At 40.9% G+C, this 20,291-nt stretch overlaps 1 protein-coding gene across 4 annotated transcripts in view; it reads left to right on the top strand.

The window, feature by feature from the left end:
* grid2 (glutamate receptor, ionotropic, delta 2) overlaps positions 1-20,291 on the top strand; it is a 442,863-nt gene that overhangs the window by 331,002 nt on the left and 91,570 nt on the right. For all 4 annotated transcript variants that reach the window (XM_034595238.1, XM_034595241.1, XM_034595239.1 and 1 more), the window contains one exon: positions 14,802-14,903. In XM_034595238.1, coding sequence (XP_034451129.1) covers positions 14,802-14,903 — 102 coding nt within the window. The remainder of the gene's footprint in view (positions 1-14,801; positions 14,904-20,291) is intronic.

The following is a 20,291-nucleotide window of genomic DNA, read 5'->3' as shown; positions in this document are numbered from 1 at the left end:
CCCGCTCTCTTCCGTAAGTTACAGATACATATTTTCAGAACTTCTTCGTCTGCTTGCTTTCCTGGTCTCAATATATCTAGCAGGTTGTAGCAAAGAGCTCGGGATGCCCACATATGCCAACAATACAAAAATGTTGTCATTTGTCATTTCTGATACTACATCAAGTTCAACGCTGATTGGCTGTCACGACATTGTGCCACGCAAATCTTTCGCTCGAATCCAAACATTTAAACTTGAGCGGGTGAAGCGAATTTGGTGTCATTCCCGTTTGTTTGCATTATTCAGTCATATATCCTGCCTCCTCCATGTTAGTTGATGGGACCAAATTTAAAAGAACGGTCTTGTAAAATATATTTTTCTCAAAGATGGATTCTGTCATTGTAGGTAGTTCTTATCACACTGATGTAAGTCCATGTGTGAATAACCTGGGAGATTTTGGGTGAAACTGATGGACTCTGGTATCAAAACATGATATTTCAGTCAGTAGACGACACATCGCAGGTGAACATAGTACTCATAATACTGTGTAGATACTTTAACTTTACACCGTAACACCAAACATGCCTAACTAGCTGTGCTTTTCTCAACCTGATATCCTACAGTTCGTCCTATTGGACACATGTATTACTTAGTATTGGCTTCAAGGTCTCCTACTATACTGAAGCTGTAGTGTCGTCCCTCAGTTGTCACTTTGGATTAAAGCACCTGTCAAATTAGTCAGCGTATATATGGAAATGTATACAAGCTCGATAATCTCTTTGTCAGGGTTTAGGGGTTTGATATTCCCTGTGGGATGTTTGGCTGTGCAGGTGCTTAAGGGTGTTAAGGCACCCACTTTACATTTTATACTTTCATCAGTGTCACAGAGGGTTTATTTTAAACATTTTGCTGCTTCAACATTTGATATTCTGAATGAGTAAAAGTTGCCCTCCCCAGAGCAATTCACCTGAAAACATATATTAGTTTTTTTGGGGGCAGGAAAGCCGTAGGCAAAGAACGGGTGAGAACAAAGAGAAGAATATTATGTGTCCTGAATTTAATTTAAATTGTGTTTTAATGTGAAAAGGTGGATCTGCCCTTTTATAGCACATTAGTTCAACTTTACCTCCTCTTAGCTTCCTCCTGATGTCGAGACCGCTGCTTCAAGTGGCTTTTTGACTCTCGCTTTTTTCACCCTCAGCCCTAAGTGCATCCGTGCATGTGTCTGCTGTTGTGAAGGTCGTTCTTTGTTGCATATCCATGATGATCCATCCATCTATTTATTCTCACGTCTCGCCCCCATCCTCCCTATCTGTGTTGTTGTCTCGTCCCGCTAGACAAGTGTCAGTTAGCTGGAAAGGTCAAGAGATGTGTTAATGCAACAAAACGACTGCTTATGGACGCAACCAGGCTCAGAGACAGGCCCTCGGTGAACATCGGGAATCAGACTGACAGGAACGAAAGTGTTTTTGTCTGTGTATATGTGTGAGTGTTGGAAAGCTGAGAAGACGAGGGTGTCAGCCTATTCTCGACCGGAAAGGCAGCAGAACGGTCCCTAACTGTCCACACGTGCGACGCACACACTCTCACAGACTGAGGATGTCAGTGTCCGTTCCCTCAGAGGTACAGTACGTGATGTGCAGCGGTCGGCTGTCTACCGGACCTGTCAAGGTTTCAGCACATTTACTGAGTGACTGACCAGCTCTCTTAGTGAACTGACTGTCAGAGGGACTGACACGCTGGTTAACTACCTGAGTGCAGCTGACAATCGGAGTATTGATTTGCTCAGTGTCATTTTTCTGCTTTCTCAAGACCACTGGGGTTATTAACTCTAACAATGAACAGGTACTTTGGATTAAATGCAGACGCTCGCATTTTGATTGATATTGATATTTCACGCAGCAAGTTGAACCCACACCCACCAGATGTCTGCACCAGCATGAACAAAAACTAAATGAAACTTCTTTTTGGGGCGTCATTATAACTCTGGTCTCCTTTGAAATTAAACTTTTTTTATATATGTTTTCCAACCAAACAAACAGAATAAATTCAACAGATATTAAACCAAAGTTACAGAGACACAAAACATGTTTTTGCCTCGAAAAAATGATCAGTAATTTGATCAAAGAAAATCTACCAAGTAATTTGAACTGCATTCTAGAATTTGCCATTGATGTGAATGTTGTGATGATTGCTCTTGTCCTATTATGAGCAAATTGAATTAGTATGCTAATTTCACTGATTATACTTTTCATTTTTAATATACACTCTGTACTTCTGTAGCAATAGATTACCTACTTATTATTACTAAGAACGGGTTTTGCAGAATTTCCCAGTCTCACTGTCCCATTATCCCGTATTAGTGTTGTGAATGCACATCACTAAGATAACCCCCCCACACGTTTGATTCACACAGGTTATGCAAACAAACATATAATCATGCTGAACATGTCAGGCCCCTGATGGCTTAAGACCATAATTCAAAGGCATGATATGATATGATATCTCACCACAGTACGTGCACACATGTAGAATTTCTAACCCTATGCATGTACATGCATTATTTATAACTCAGTGGTATTTAATGACTTCAGATTATTCCTGCTGTGCTTAACTTCACTTAACAGTCCCTGTGGCACTTCTTCATCTGTAAATGCATCTTTACTGTATGCCAGCCTGTGTTTACTTGTATTTATGTCTTTGTGAGGACCATTTTGGAAATAGACCGTATGGACTCAGGACATTTTGGGCTGTCAAAGGGCTGTTTTAGGGTTAAGAATTGCTATTAATGATTTGGTTAGAATTAGGGTGAGGTTAGAGTTAGGTTGAGGTTAAAACACAGCACTCGAGGTAGGGGCTTGGTTAAGGTTAGGCACCAGCATTTAAAATAACATGAAAACGAAAAGGAGTATTAAAATCCAATACAAAATTAAGAAGTAAAATAAATAATTGGAAAAAATGTAAATTAAAATATCCAGTTGACAAAAGGAACTGGTCCCCGAGCCACTGGCAGGGTTAGATTAGGGTTAGAACACAACACAACACTCTGAATGAGCATTACGAGGGGTAATGTTAGGGTTAGGCATTTAGTTGTGATGTTTAAGATTACAGCAAGGGGGTATAGGGTATGTAGTCAGCACTGATTGTCATCATTATAATAGAAACACAAGAATATATGCTATGCACACTATATGCGTGTGTGTGTTTATGTTTGGAGGCATAGCACACATGTAGGTTTGCATAATTTGTGCTGTCTCTCCCTGCACGCTGTATGTGTGAAGTATCGCTAAACAGAGATAGCAGGAGAGAAACAAAACACTTCAAGGGTCCAAGCCACAAGTTTAAATATCATCTACACACCAATACACTTGTGTAAGGTAGCTATTCCTTCCTGCATGTGAAAGAGAGCAGAGATGCCTGAAGACTTACAGAAGTAAGCCTGCCTGCATTTAGCACAAATACTAGCTAGATGGGAAATTTGAGAAGAGTTGGTGACATAAAGTGAAAGAGACAAAATGTCCCATATATGAAAACAAACAAATAATGTGCACCTAATCATTCATTTGTAATGTGTTTCTCTCTGATGAGGTTCCTCTCAGTTCACTTACGTTTGCAAAAACAAATGTATTCTCATTTGCCAAACAAAACATATCTCGAACACAGAGGTAAATTGATTCTAAAGAGATGTTATGGCAACTGGACTGCATTCGTGATTTGTATTTATTGAGGCAGTAATTGTTCAAACATTTGCTCCTTTTTCAATTAAGAAAGGACACAAAATAAATTAACTGATAATACATTTTAATTATGAAGTTACTCACTCATTTAAAGTTTAGTATTTAAAAGCACATTTAAGCTGAAAGTTTGTATACAGGCCAACACATTCCACACACACACGCACACACACAATGACACAGAATGATAATGCACATCTCTGTCAAGGCCCAACAGTTCCCTTATGAAACCACATTAAATGTCACTAGATCTGGATTCTTTTGGTGGTTCTGCACCAAATTGCACACACTCATAAATATCAGTCCACTTAACTCCCATGGTTGTTTTCATCAAGAGCCATGAATCATTATTTTAGAAGAAACACAAATGTAGAAGAAATGGCCTTGATCTGTGCCAAAACTAAATTATTTTCCACACTCTTCCATCAAGTTTCATGGTTATCTGTCCCTTAGTTTTCTGCGAAATCCTGCATGTAACAGACAGACAAACAAACAGACCAAAACAATCTCCTTGGTGAAGGTTATTATTAATAATATAAATTGTTCTGTAACCCTGACCTACACAGGCTTTTCTATATGATTACAGATTTGTTTCTCAAGGGGAGATTCATCAGTTGTGGCTATTTCAATATCCAATAGACATCTCACATTTAAATTTCATAAGCCCTCTTAACCAGGTGATATCAGACTGCTGGAGGGCTCCTATATCCAAAGAAGCAAACATACCATATGCCCATTTAGGTTCAGATTTTAATTCACAATCAAATGGTGCAATGGGTGAACTCACTGATTAGACCATCTTCATTCCGTGAGGAGGCAAAAATCAGTGAAGCTTCTCTTCTATTCTCAAGCACCATTGTACAAAAGCGGGTCCCAGGAATCTTCTGTTACAGTCCAATACAGGCTTTTTACAGGTCACACACACAGATGTCAAGACCCTCATAACAGTACACGTGCAGCCCATTCTTTACTTTCTTATAGGCCTGTCCATCAGAACTGTAAAACATGAGCATTACTGTAAAGCGAGGCTCTTTCCGAGCAAAGTGTCATCTATTATTCCCTCTGATATTACCTTGTGGAGCTCCTCCAAGTGCAGTTAAATGATTGAATGACAGTAACGGCACCCAAGGTGATTTTCTGGAGGTGAAAACTGTTCCGAACTGGAATGAAATATACCCACGGTTGTCGTCAATCACCCATTCTACAATAATTAGTGGCGAAGCTAAAGAGACGTTAGGTCGGATCATTGGTTCTGTAGGTTTTAGAGTTTTTTTCTTGTTCACTGATTATCACAGCGTTTTACATGCAGTGTTGCAAATGAATTAAGTTTTAAGTTCCCCTCAGCTGACGTTGTTATTGAGGTACACTGAACATTTCCCTCTGCCATATCTCTACTGTTTTCATGTGTTTGAATGCACCTTCAAACACATCACATCAAATCTCTATGAATGGGCTCTGAATACACAAATCTGTTTTCTTTTTACCACATGCATCGAAAAGAAAAGCCAGCAACCCTGCTTGCCAGCAATATTTAATTTGCCCTTGTGGCTGTTTTCGAGGAAGCCAATTCAAATATAGTTGCTATACAGGTAGACAGAGATAATAATGATTTTAATAGGCTGACTTTATTTTATAATTTCATCATAACATCAGCTTAGAACAACACTGTCAATTAAAAGAAGTGAGTCGAAAGGGCAGGAACGAAGAGAACAGTGTTTGTGCAGGTCTGTGAGACGGGATGAGTGATGTGTGGGAATACATTCATGCAGCAGAATATAACATAATAACTGACAGTACGTGCTTGGAAAGGAACTACTTCTCACTGAGGGAGCAGAGTGGATGGGCACACAGACTATAAGGTGGAGATCCGGCAGCCGTTGGTGCAGAGCAGGGATATCAGTGCAGCGTGGCCTGCATGCTGCAACAAGCTGTCCCCTCTCTGTTAGATGACAGACTCGGAGAGAGTAAAGACACAGAGGGAGAGATGGAGAGAGGGGTCTGTGGGCTGAAAAGAACTGGGAAAGGGATTGAAGGAAAGATGGAGAGGGGAGAGGACAGAAGGACGGCTCGGTGTGCAAGCTGTTTGGAGACTCCGCCGACACACATGTTGCTCACCAACAGGGGAGAAAGAGGGGAGGGGAGGAGTGTGTGTGTGTGGGGGGGGGGATGCTGGACGAGGGAGCGGTAGACGAGAGCAGCGAAAAACTGCTCAGCAGCTTGTCTGCGTTTGTGCCCGCTACTGTCTCTTTACTGCAGTGGCAGACGTGTGTGCTTGGCAAAGACAACAGAGCAAGTGTGACACAGCGGCAGCGGCTGGAAGCGACACACCAGTGTTTGGCAGATGAAACAAGGTTAGCATGGGGAAAAGAGATAGTTTAGAAATAGACGGATGAAAAACAATATTCTAGTTTTCTTAGCTGTCGGTGAAGAGCAAGATAAACTGCAAGGAGATGTGAGGATTCTACCCAAACAATTCAATATTGCACTGCATTAGCCAGCCCAAAACCAAATCTCTCCCTTCACTGGTGGAGCTCATGATGTGGGGCAGTTAATACCGAAATAACCCAGGTCATGGGGAGCTGCTCTTTGTTTACCAGGAATAATTTAAGGCACTGTAGGGTAGAATTTTTCTCTTCATATTTTCTCTGATGGTTTTAGTTTTTGCCACTGCCTGTGCATATTGATTTTGTCTCAGCTTCTAATCGCTTTCAGAACACTATGCACCGTTTCCAGCTCTGTTCCTTAAAAATGTCACCCGGCATCGATTTGTGTTTGTGATCGCCGACTATTCATGTATGTGACAACCGCAACCAAAAGCCACAGATTGTTGCACAGGGTGCTTTTATGTGTTTGCCACCGAGAGTGGGAAATTCACGAGGCCCCAAAAAACCCCTCAGTGACTGTGCGAAGCCATTTAAACCAGACAATACCTACAGGCTGTTTGATTGTGTGTCTGTTGTGATGTGTGTGGTGTGTGCGTTTTAGAAACGGTGGGTGAGTTCTGCAGAGAGTTGTAGCAGTAAATGACTCCTTTGGCCCCCTCACAGCACTCATTCAAAATCCAATTACTTTTAAATATGTGTGGTTACACATCCCTTAAAGTGCCCGAGTATGAGCTACTGAACTGTTCCCACCCACTGGAGGCAGCTAAGATCTGACCACACCTCCAAACACAATTTACGTAGACTGACAATAGAAACAGGCATTACACAAAGGGATGAAGGCATCTTGCTGCTGCTGGTCACTAAATATACAGGGTTAGGGCCCTATATCAAGTTTGTTAATTCTATTATTTATTTGTGAGTCGATTTATATTTCTTTTTATATTTTTCAGCATAGTAGATTATCAAATAAACTGCGATATTTTCTTGATGGAAAGTTGATTGTAATTTAATTAAAAAAATATTTTTTAATCCACTTTCAGCTTAATCTGTGGGTTTGGTGAAATGCAAACAAGATAATACTGCTCACTAAACCAGTAGGTGCACTTAATTTCAGTGAGTCCTCGATTAGAAGTCAGGCTGAATTAACTTGGATGAAGATCAAATCAGCCAATGTGAAACTACTACGGAATTACTTGATGTACAAAATTGTAGGTTTAGGTTTAAAAATGTAAGAAAAAAACCAGCAAATGCAGCAACACAAATCTGACCTTTACCCACATGCACGTATTCACACAACTAGATATCTATCCAATGATAAGGTGAAGTGTGCAGTTATTGTATGTGTTAGATCCTGCCAAAGCACACATATACATGTACTTTAACCATAGCAGGTACTATATGTACGGTGGCCCTGAGAGCTCAACACACTGCAGCTTAAGAAAACACATGCAAGTAGACAAAACACAAGCAAAGTAAGAAAACCTCTTCATCAATTTGACAACACAAAACAACACATTACGCACAACACAACACATTACAGAAACGCGCTGCAATTACAGAAACGCACTGCAATTACAGAAAACAACAACGAAAGTGTTTCCAGGGGACAACTAAAAGTGATGGACACGTCCGTTTTTTTAATTGTGTTTATTTCGTTGTATTTCGTATTTTTGAATTGGAAGGCTAATAGTAAGCAAACGTCAACGCTCGGTTAACATTAGACATCTGCAGTAATATCTGAATCATGCGATCACATTTTCCAATATCATACGGACACCGACTTTAACAACTCCAAACTGCGGCAGCAACAACAACCGGACGTGTCCATCACTTTTATGTGTCCCCTGGAGACACTTCCGTTGTCGTTTTCTGTAATTGCAGCGCGTTTAGTTGTGCATGTTGTGTTGTGTTGTCAAATTGATGATGTTTTCTTACTTTGCTTGTGTTTTGTCTACTTGCATGTGTTTTCTTAAGTTGCATTGCGTTGATCTCTCAGGGCCACCATAGGTATGCGATGAAGGTACTGTGCGTTCATTGACGCCTCATAAATGTGGGATATATCTGTATATCTGCGTATATATCAAGACGTACACGGGAGTACAACATGCACCACACCTCTGTACATGTACATTAACACACCACACTTGGAGTATTCACTTTGCAATTGGGGCACATATCACTTTATTTGTTGTCACCAAAACAAATATTGTCCCATAAACTATTAAAAACAAGTGGGTTATATCCACAGAATACAGATAGTGGTGCAAACCATTGCTCCCATTCTGAGTACCCTGAAGAAAAAAAACAACATGGGGAAAAAAAGTCAACGAAAACAAATGACTGGAGGAAACATCAAGCTGTGATGAGAAAACATAATGCCCTGCTGTGAGATCTACCAAATCTCACTTATCACCTCTGCAAAATGACAACAGCTGCTAGTGAGAGTGATACGAATAAACCAACACTTATTCATATCATTTTGTTTGCTTGAATCTGTTTGTTCCTACAGATGCAGCATCGATTCCCCCTCAGAGCTACATTAAGGCTACGAATTTACCAACGCTCCATGTTGTATTGTTTTTCAGTTTATTGCCATCACATTAGACATGATGATTTTAATGGCATCGATAAACAAACACAAATGATAGTAAACATTTTAATGCCCACGTTTCCTGATGGCTTCACAGATTTTAATATTCGCGGAACTCAAGCTTTGGGAGAACTTTTTTTTGTTTTACTGATCAATTCCTCAAACTAACAATGAGTGAATGGCATTTTCTTTTTAATATGGTGCTGTAAAAATGTAATTAAAATGTTCAAATCCTTTTAAAGCACTCAGTGAGATAGTGGTTGGAGACATACACTGTGTATAAAGGAAGACAATCTTACCGCTATCTTCTTTTGGACAAAAATGAAGCTAATCCAGGATACGGCTGCTGCCATTTTGTGTTTTTGACGTAATTTATGATCATTGTGTGGAGCCGCGAAGTTGAAGTCCCATCGATCGCTCACAACTTCCTGGACAAATGAGCACTACATCTGTGTGATAAGAACTTAAAATGACAGGAACCATCTTTGAGAATCGTTGTTATCTTAGCGCATGTTCCATCGACTTACATGGAGGAAACACGGTTTATGACCTACACTGCAGCCATATAGCCACCAGGGGGCAATCAAGATGACTGAGGGACTTTCATGACGTCCATCTTTGTATCCAGTCGATGGTTGATGCATTTTAATATAGAAACTAGCAACAGAAGACAAGTATTTAGGCAGCTAAGTTAGCTTGACAGCTTGAAAACAAATTTCTGCTCACTGGTTCGCAGCCACAAGATGAAAATAGATCTAAACTCACATGTAATTTTTCTATACATAATCCTAGTGGAACAAAACAGATAGACACCAAGCAGTTTATCTGTCTGTGATGCCTTGGTTTAGCTTCAGCACTAATATGTCTGTGTCTGTAAATCGGGAAAGGTAGTGATAAAATGTAGATGTAAATGTAGAGACTTACAGAAATAGTGAGGAACAATGCACTCTCCTGAAAGTGGTAGATGCTTAGAGTGAAAATCATTGTGGGATGCTAATGGAAGTGTTTTGAAGCCCGAGTCTACAAAGTAACGATCTAGACACAGTGGGTCATTCACTTAACATGCACACACACGCCCACACCCACATATGCACATTTATTTCATGCTGTTGGGGGGAAATGAGCCCTTATCTGGAGCTGTGGAGATAAGCAGAGGCAATGGGCCACTCTAGCAGCCTCTGACTCACACACACACACACACACGCACACACACACACACACGGAAAGCTGCCTCCACACTCCTGTTAAATGAAAGTCACAACATTATAAATATAGAGTGGAAGTATTGATATTCAGATAATGTAGCAGAGCCAGTTTTGCTGTAATACTGGTTCTTTTATTTTGTTCTGACTTTCTCTCCTCTGTCTCTTTCTCATTCATTCTCTGTCCTTGAAAATGATTAAAGTAAACTATCTACCATTTGTAAATTAGTCTGAAAAGTTTAAACTATATCGATAGCAGTGGTTCCCAAATTATCCGTGAGGCAAGTCCAGGTGTGCTGTGGTAGCATTAGAGAAATGTACAATATTATTATTGCAATACTACTATAGTACTACAGGGTTCCACAGTGCCACCATTTAAGTCTGTCAAGTGGGAAATTTCCCTTGGTCGCACCAGTGCGCCGAACATTTAGCTGGTGTTTCTCTGTATTTGATAGAGTGCGAGGCGATGTAGCCTATGTAGAACAGTGGAAACAGAAAGTGTGAAAACAGTTTCTACTATACGGACCCTCCCTGTAAAACGATTAGTGCTGCTGCTTCAGGATCAGAGCAGAGGCAGCAGTTGGTTTGTACCATGTCAGAGTCTGAGTGTCCTCCCTCCACACTCCCGCTCACTTTACACTTTAACGTTCAACACCAACATTAATGAAGGGTTTACCTTAATATTTTTGAGAATGCAAGTTAGAGGTTACCTTGTTCGGTTTACAGCTTTCGTTCTCTGAGATGCAATCAAACCCAGCCCTCGTAAAGAAATACTAATGCATATGGGAACTGTCAAGAAAAGCTATAATAGGTATATTACTCGGGTGCCAAAAGGAGCACTGAGAAATTTTGACCCTAACCCCTGGTCATCACGATATGAGAGAATGAAAATCATTGGAGGGGTGACATGTCCTATCTGTTTACCCTCATGCTGAATCTCTGTATTGTAATAAAGTAATTTCATACGGACCTCCTCATGACATCACTGCAGTGTTTCCAATTGATTACTTAGACTGTGGCAGTGCACCGTGGTGTAATTTGTCCCATCACATAATGACACACAGCTTTAAATATCTCTAATTCGCTGATTTGTCCGGCTGTCAAAGTCTCTCACTCTCTCACAGTCCGACTGACCATTTGCAGGACTGGATAAAAACCTGCCTGCATCTTTGGCCTGTTAAAACATCCATAGCGTCTTTAGCATCCTCAGCTGTCAGGCTGGCAGAATTCGGCATGAACTTGGCAGATATCACTTTCTGTTGCGGGTTCACACGACAAGTGCACAGTTCTCGTTATAGGCGACCAGACCTCATATTAACACCAACCCTCCTCTGTGAGAGCCTTTGCAGTGACTGGAAGTGACTCATTTGGTCACTGAATCACATCATTCAAATTACACAATATTCAATTAATGGTGAGAGAAGAGCTGTGTAGCTCAGTTGCTGGCTGAAGTTTGCAAGCAGGACATCGAGTCGCTGCTAGGACGTTGGTAGAGCTTGGAGGGCGAGGAGGTTTCCTTGATGAGATGAGCTGCACCTTTGTGCTCCTCTCGAAAAGTTGGATGGGAAGAGAAGATGTGAGCTGGAGAAGAGGCTCCACAGCCTTCCCTCCTGTAGAAGGATTGTAGGAAGAGGCAGGACGAGGCTTGACAGCCTTCTCTCCGTTGAGGGAGTTTAGAAAGAGACAGAAGAGGGGGAAACCTGACTTTATATTGGCCCGGTGACCTCACAGGTCACGGGGTCCAGAGTGACCAATGGGAGTTGAAACCTGTGTCCCTGGGGGCGGTTTCACACCTCTGATGCCCGCTGGGATACTGAGTTCCTTGCTCTGGTTTTCGATGGCCCCTGGGAGACTGAGTCTTGGAGGAACATGCGGCTTCAGGCTCTTGACTGAACATGTAGGCCGAAGTGTGGTTTCACAAAGAACCATGGCCCAACATCAGTGTGGATGGAGTGAAGTCGTCACATGACCAGTCTGGTCCTGATTGATCGGCCCCTCCGGGAGTAGTGTATTGCTCTGTGATGTTGATTGGTGTGTCTCTCCTCATCTTATTGGCTGATGGTTAAACACTGTGGGATGTGCAACACAAGCCACCTTCTTTTAAGGGTACAGCAAAATGTTAATTGCTAAATCTTTACATTATTCATTGTCTCGTTTCACAGTCTTTCTTTAGCACCTCAGAGAAACACATGTGTTTTTCTTATCGGCTGATAAATGGTCCAACTGGCATTAGAGACCAACATATAGTAGTCTTCTGGGAATTACTGTGTGTGTGTGTGTGTGTGTGTGAGAGAGAGTTTCCTTGTGAGGTCATGTCTCAATATCATTGTGAAAATCAACACCATGCCAGTGTTGAGATTCACACCTTTAAAGTAAAATAAGGGAAATTGTCAGCTCTGTGAATAGACAAGTGATGCTCATTAGAAATTGTTACTAAAGTGTATTTACGTTGCATCATCTGCTGCACTTTTTTAGTCAGTCTACAACAACATAGCCATTTAAATCTGAATGTTTTTTGGAGTTACTGTACGTGCACTGTTTTCTGGGTTTCCTGGAGGCGTGCTCGGCTCAGGTGTGAAAGGGAAGTGGAAGTCCCTCTGTGCCATTGGCCTCTTATGGTGGCATGTGGCTTCACAGATGATGTTTTACAGATTATACACGGCCATGTTTCTACAAGCACTTAGAGTACTACTGCGCTGTAAATTTATCTTTTACAAGTCTCTCATCATCTCTGCTCACCACGTACCAGTATCTTGTTTGTCTGCCATATGCTCCCCATCTCCCGCCTCTCTTCCCCCGCTCTCCCAGTGCCTCTCTCTCTTGGTTAAGTTATCTCTTGCCCTCTTGTGTGTGTCCTCTCTGTCTCCTGTTTTTGATCCATTTGCATCTTTTTGACTTTCACATGCAGCTCCTCACCCGTTCCTGTTAACACGCTGCACATATACACTAAGATAGCAGGGAAGGGTTACAGGCAACATATGTGCGCATAGCGTAAGACTCACACATTCACACTCTTTGATCAAGGGCTGTGTTGACATTGGGATTGTAGCAAGAAGAATTACACAGCGCTAGTTTTTTGTACCATTAAAAAAAGTAAGTTGGCTCATCCACAGAGAAACTGAAAATTACAAATGCCTATGTTTTCTGCATACAAAATGGAGAAAGAACAAAAATAAGGGGATACAGATTTTTGATGTGTGTGGGACAGACGCGTCAGACTCGTACTCTAGCTCCACATCTCCCCCTCCAGGCTGCAAACAAGGATAACATGTAGTGCAGTCTGCTGCACCTGGCTGTGTGAGTTACATAAATGCAGCCACACAGGCAGCTTATCAGTGAATTCCACTATTTGAAGTCACAGTGATTTTGTAATGATAATTAGAATAATTCTGTATCGCAGTGACGCGAAAGTGAAACTCCCTGTACATCCTCGCCCCTGTTTTTCACTGGATCCGGCTCATGAGACCTTAGTGCAGGTTGAAGGGGGAGGCATGTTGAGAATTATGTGTAAATCGGTGATCTTTTTGTAATTATAGGCCTTATTAAGTTCTAATGTTTGACGTCCCAGGAGATGCAACAAACGACAGTCAGAGAGATAATTAAACTGTCCATACATTCCTGCAAGGACTTGAGAAGAGGTGTAATCTGGCAAAGTAAATAAATGGCTGAGATGGCCTGTAAAGGAAAATAATACCCCAATATACCTTTATAAAGGCCCTGCACAATCTACTTATCTAATGGGGATGTCAGATATGGCTGATCAAAGTTCAGCAGATCTAAACTTAACCAAAGTTAAATTTATATGGATATGTGGAAAGGGATGAAAGCAAGTATAGTTTTACTCTCTAACAGTTTCCCACTGCAGCACAATGACCACACTATGGTATATAAGTTAACTATAATTCTAGTGAGGTAGCCTGTCTTCTATTCTGCCAACAAAATATCAAACAGGATTTCTACTGTTAACTAAATGGCAGGGCGTAAAAAAGGACTTACATCTTTACTGTGAGTTTTGATCTCCATTTGGAATTGATCAGAATTGACTGAACTGCTCATTTGACAGTAACTTAAATCCTTAGAAATATGGATCAGCACACGTTTCACCTCTGCTGCATGCTGCTCTGCTTCTCCAGTGTTTGTGTGTTTGTGTTTTCCTCTCTGCGCAAGGCACGCTGTGCAAATTTTGGATTGCAGACAGCTAAATCACTTTTTTGCCCCTTACTTTTTCCCTCTCTACAGGGAATCCAGGGTAGTTTGATCTTTGAAGCTAAAAACAATATTTTATTGAAAGCAGAAGGCAGCACATAGATGAAGAAAATATGGCTAGGGACTCAAATAATGTGGTCCCAGGGAAAAGTTTATGATGCAATTTGATAGACATAGAAGGCTGGGTCAGAATCCTAAAACACCTTTGAATAAAATCACCATCATTTTCTTCTCTAACAGTGCACAAGGAATAAGCCTTAGTGTATTCAGAAACATAAAATGTCCAAAACTGTCAATACAGAAGGGGGAAATAATAGAAAGTTGTTGATATATTTGTTCTTTGCAGTTCTCAGGTTACTTTTCTTTAATCCTCTGAGCGTCTTGTAACATCTCTTTTCTTCTCTTTTCTTTTCAAAAGCAAACTTGCATTTCTTTTCTGACTTTGTTCCATAAGCAAGTGTGTTTTTGTTGTTTTCACTGCTCCAACCTGTCCACCGTCAAATGTCTTCTCAAAACTCAACTTACGCTTTTATGTTTTTAGTGCGACTTTCCATTAAATTCTATGTAAAGTGTCTTTGAGTTTCTTCAAAGGTGCTACGCAAATAAAATGTTGTTATTCTTGTGATTTCTTTCTGATCCCACACACATGCTTGCACCGGGTGTCCAACCTGTGAATCTAACGCTCATGTCTGTGTGTGTCTCACAGCTGGCAATGTGGGACCCAGTTCACGGCTTGAACGGCACGCTGACCGACAGGAAATTGGAAAATAACATGAGAGGAGTGGTGCTACGCGTTGTCACCGTTTTGGTGAGTACAGCCGACCTGCTTGTTCTTACATGTGCTCGCCTTATTCAATTATTTGATATGATTGTCCTTTTATCGTGAAATCTGCTCCGTTGTGAATCCAGCCTGTTGTCTGGTTTACTGCTCGTCATTCAACTCCGTCTTCCTGGAGCAGTTTGAAAGCCTGCATGGGGCAAACAAACATTTATGAGAGAAAGTGTTGAGGGGAGACCTCAAACACAATGAAAATGTAACAAGGTGAGCTTACTAATGGACTGAGCCATCATCATTTCATTAGCTCCCATTTTGACATTTGACAGCTGGATGATAGAGGCCGTTGGAGTCTTGATGAGAGTGAGACTCCACCTCTGTCTGTCTCGCCTGCAGCATCGATTTGAGTACATCCCATGAGTGCTTTAAAGATTCACCGCTGTAAATTCTTCATATCCCTTCTTTGAAGTGAGAAGCAGAGAAGAAAGAGCTAATGCCAGACATCTTTCAGGCTATCCCTTTGTCTCTCTCTCTAAATTTTTCTCCAGTCTTTGATTTGTATCACCCTTAAAGGAAAGAAGAATATGAACTGTGTTTTTGAATAGCACCTTTTTCCCATCGCGGGTGTAGACTGGCCCCTATAGGTGTACTGTTAATGCATATTTATGTTCCATGTTGTGTTGCTTCTCGGGCTTTACCTCTGGTTGTGTAAGTGTGTGTGTATTTATGTGTGTGTGTGTGTGTGTGTGTGTGTGTGTGTGTGTGTGTCTGTTACCCTAGATGACTGATGCCTCATGAGGGCCTAAAGACAGAAATAGATAGAAATTGTGTGAAATGTCCAGGGTGCCGCCTGAATGTACTGTTTTCTTTTTATGGGAGAATGTTTAGAGGGCACATTCTCTCTCTGCGTGTGTGTGTGTGTGGGTGCGTGGGTGCGCGTGCGTGTGTGTGTACATGATATGAAGGGTTCTAAAGGGACCTTTTGAACAGATTGTTGTGCGTTGCCCTGGGTGTTCTCTCCTCTAATATAACCGTTTTCTGTCTGTAAGGTGCATGGTCTCATTTATTGCCATGCAGAGTGACTAATGCCCTGAAACACACTGAATCAAACAGTAAAGCATGTGTTAGGACACACACACCAACACACATGCACAAACATTAAACTGCAAGTGGACATGTTCCCTTCATTCTCACCGCCAAACTGTTGAATAGTTATTGATTAGTCAATTGATGATGAGATCATACCACAATTAGGGCTAAAGACTCTAAATCAGTGCCATTGATTAGCAAGGAGTGTATTGATTATTAAATGGATGTTACCAGCAAATGGCTACATCATTCTTATTATGTGTTTATGGTCCTATACAGGGCTCAGCAGTGTAACAGTTCACAGACATAACTCAATTGATATTTTGCACTGGGAATTAAATTAGTAGGTTTAAACGGCTACGTGATAACAATGTGTTCTTCACAGGAACTCGATTTTCGGGATGTAAAAAGCTGGAAAATCAGACAGCGTATAACTCCCTACCCACTAGCTTGCATATGTTCCTGATTTAGTATGTTTTATCTCAGCAGCTGGGTTTTCATCTTTTCCTAATATTCTGTGCTACTTAATTTTTTTGAGCTTGCACCCTCCCCCCCCCCCCCATTTCCCTGGTTCTAGTCCATTTATGAGTAGCACGCTGTGAGTTCAGCTACGGCGGCTAAAATATGCAGCCACAGGCAGAAGATGTCCCTTTTTTATCTTGAGTTCATATTTTTGGAGCTAATGAAAGAGCAATCAGTGTTTTCCCCAAATGAACCTAAAGTTGTATTTTTGGATGACGAAGAGGTGCACAGTAACCACAAGCAACATTTCAGACAAGATGTGATGATTGATTATGATTTATGATTATTATCAATGATTTAATGTTCCATTCAATTTGCGCATTGAATATTTTCTAATTAACTTGTCGTGAAATGTAGCAAAATAGTTTTTCCGTCCGATAACTGTGAAGGTAAACTGAACCTATTTACATCACATTGCTCATTTTCATCTGCTCTGGTGGAAAGAACAGCACAGTGCTTGAAACTGACCATTTTGTGACTGTTTATGTAAAACCTGTCAGGACCTCTCGAATATCTGCTAACTGCAACATCCAGAACATCCTCAAGTTAGCCTGAACACTCTAACCCTATTGATTTTCCTTTCTAAATTTGTAAGTATAATAACAATAAGGCAGTGAAAAGGCGAAATGCTAAATGAGCCACCAATAAAGAAAAGTGTGGATTAAAACAAAACGGCAAACAGCACAACACTTTGTAAGGTTTTTCAACAAAATATGCACCAAGAATCCCTCCAAATTAAATGGTCATGTGGGTCACTTGTTTCTAGCCTTGGATACAACCCACACAAATCTACGCTCGCTGGTGTAAAGGGCATGATTCCCACTTAATGCACTGGCAGTGAATCTTGGCATGGATGTGAACTGTGAACAGTTGCTTTTCTCCAGTATGAATGTAATTCCTCAAGTTACTTAGCAGTCTGCTGACTCGGTCCGTCTTAAATCCCTGTTGTCCTTGATGCCAGTATTGCACCGCAGTGCTCAATGACTACTAATAGACTCAACCATGGCTAGACTCCAACTTTAAGAAAGTGTAGGTCAAGGTGAGCGAACAAAAATGCCAGATGGGTGTGGGAAAACACAGAAGGTTCACCTGACACAAGTGTAATTGTTTGATGCCTTTGTTACATTTAAAAACAGAGATCACAGAGTAAGGAAACAAAATAAACTGTTCATGGCTCATAGTGTCTTGACCCCGAAGCTACAGGGACTCTGTAATAAAAGCTATTTTACCTGTATATATGGGAAACAGCAGAGACTTACCATAGTGTGTTCCAGTTTCTATAAATAATTGACAAAGATCTGCGGTACAGCATCACAAGTCACTGATTTTCTTCTTGAGTCCCCGATCAGTGCTGCATGTCTATTGTTATGTGATACATATTCTCCATCTTTATTGAAACCAAGACCAAGGGAAAATGCATTTTCATAATGATATGAAATCTAATCTCCTGCAGAGACTGCTAGAGCTTTTCAAAATGCATATTTCACCAATTTCTCAGGCAAATCCGTAGAGGATTTTTGAAAATGCTGCACCATGCTGCAAAATCACCACATGACTTTGTCATTTCCAGCATTCCCTCAGAGGGCTCTTCAGATGTTATTAGTCTTTGTGGGAAATTGATGTTTCTTCCCCAAGTCATGTCTCCAAAAACGCAGGAGCAGCGCTGAGACCCCATGAGGTACTTCCAGTAAGAGGAAACTGGGGGATACAGTTGTACCAAAGGAAAGGGGGAAGGAGGAGTGATTAGAGATTGGAGAAGTATCAGAAAGAGAAAGAGGAAATGAAGGGAATGATTGCCGAATATGTTGGCATGAATGACAAGTGGGAAGTATTGTAGGATGGATGGATGGATGGTGAAAGAGCGAGGCGTCCTGGACTTGTGTTTTGGTTAAATGGTGTATTATCACAGCCGTTGTCTTTCAGGAGGAAGGAAGGGAAAACAAAATAACAACAGAGGAAGAAAAGAGACTGATCACAAAGCATTACAAAGCCAGACTACATTTCATAGGGTTATTTTTCGTTACAAGGTTTTAGTCTGGAAACCATCGACTGAGTATTGATTAAGCCCGGCAGCTCAAAGTCCGGCCAACCAGTGAGCTATGGGAAGTGTTTAGATAGCATGAAAATCAAAAGCTGAAGAACCCCTCCAACCATTTTTATAAAATAGAAGTTGTGTCCGAATTCATGCATACATTTTTTTTTTACTTCAGATTTATTCAAAACAATAGTATGGTTTTCATCAATATGTTGCAGTGCCTAAGCCAATTAAAGCGAAGATTATGTTTCTAAAACTGTTTATGAAACCTTGATGTTGTCCACCAGCACCAATTTAGTTCCAAAAATTTAATTTATCTTTGCAATGCATAATTTACCCCGGAAATTTGCTTTAGATGTGAGCATTCACCTGAGATGTATATTTAGAAGTGTCTTTGTTCCCTTGTACAACATGTTCTCTCCGTCATATTTTAGTTTTGTTAATAAAGGTTTAAAGAACCCACAGAGGGAAGCAATCAGTGGCACTTGGGGGGGCATTCAGTATGTATGGATGTGTTTGTTAGTGGGTACTCCTGCCTTGATTGATGGATGCTTGTGGTGAGAGAGGGGACTTGGCATGCATCGCCACTCACTGTCTAATAGCTTATTGAACGAAAGCAGCTAGCAAGGATTAGGAACCACCAAGTAAATGCGTGGCATACCCCGCATATGTGTGTACGTGTTTGTATTTGTGTACTTAATGTGCAGCCAGTATCCAGTCAATAACACACAGGCCCTCGTAAATCTGCAAAGACATATTGGCCTAAAACATATCGCTGATCAATAGGGATTTATTAAAGAAGAGAAAAAGAGGGGTGAGGGAGAAAGGGGGAGAAATGGGAGGTGCGTGGTGGGGGGAACTGAATGAAACGCTCGAGCCAAGTACAGTAAATAAAAGTAAACAGCCTAAAATGTCAGTGTTGTTCGATGCGATGTATCTTCAACAGGAAGCTGTGTTTAGTTGCCATGGTGATGGCAATGAATCTCCTTAAATTTCATTGTGCAATTATTGATTTTCAGCATTTTAGATATTTTAATAATGTTGTATAGGTTATTTTTAAAACTAATTATTGAACATGGTTCTCTCCGTGAATAAGAAAAAAAGCTGAGTATGGAACTCTGATATCTGAGCAAAGACTAAAGTGGGGGGTACTTCTCCTTTTGCTCCTGGAATTCCAAGTAGACAAAAAAAAAGGTGCTTCGGTAGCATTTCATTTAATGAATTTTATAAGTACATTAGTTGCTTTTGTTTTGGTACCACAACACAGGGCAGAATTAATTCTTGTTAGAAAAACAGCACTGTTTTTAACCATATTGCCATACTGGTAAATAAAAATAGTCCACTGATGGTATTTACTTTGCTGCAGCTTCCAGTTTCTTAATGTGCAAATTCCCGGCTCGACTATCTCTGTATAACTTTTGACCTCTAGAGACACTGTAGAGCCTTTTTAATCATCAATCAACCAGTGAATGAGGAGAACCATTCATACCACCAGAGAAGAGAATGTGAGCCACTGGGGTGAGATTTCACCCTGACTGTGACATGTCTCATGTCAAAGGTGTCAGAAATCACATTTGCACACAACTATAAGGAGGGTCATGCATAGAGTTGTGGGCTGTTTGAAAGATTAAAGGTAGCAGTGTGTCTCATTCACCTCGGGTCTAGTAACATTCAAATGTTTGTGGTAGTGTAGGAAAATTATTTTACTGTCCAGGCAGTAAAATCCTTAGCTTTGGTTTTTGTTTTTTCTACTTCTAGTGTTTATCTGATCGTTG

The sequence above is a fragment of the Hippoglossus hippoglossus genome, chromosome 9, assembly GCF_009819705.1.
Source record: "Hippoglossus hippoglossus isolate fHipHip1 chromosome 9, fHipHip1.pri, whole genome shotgun sequence".
NCBI lineage: Eukaryota > Metazoa > Chordata > Actinopteri > Pleuronectiformes > Pleuronectidae > Hippoglossus > Hippoglossus hippoglossus.
Note: the sequence above shows the minus strand (reverse complement) of the source record. Positions and strands in the feature narration are given on the sequence as shown.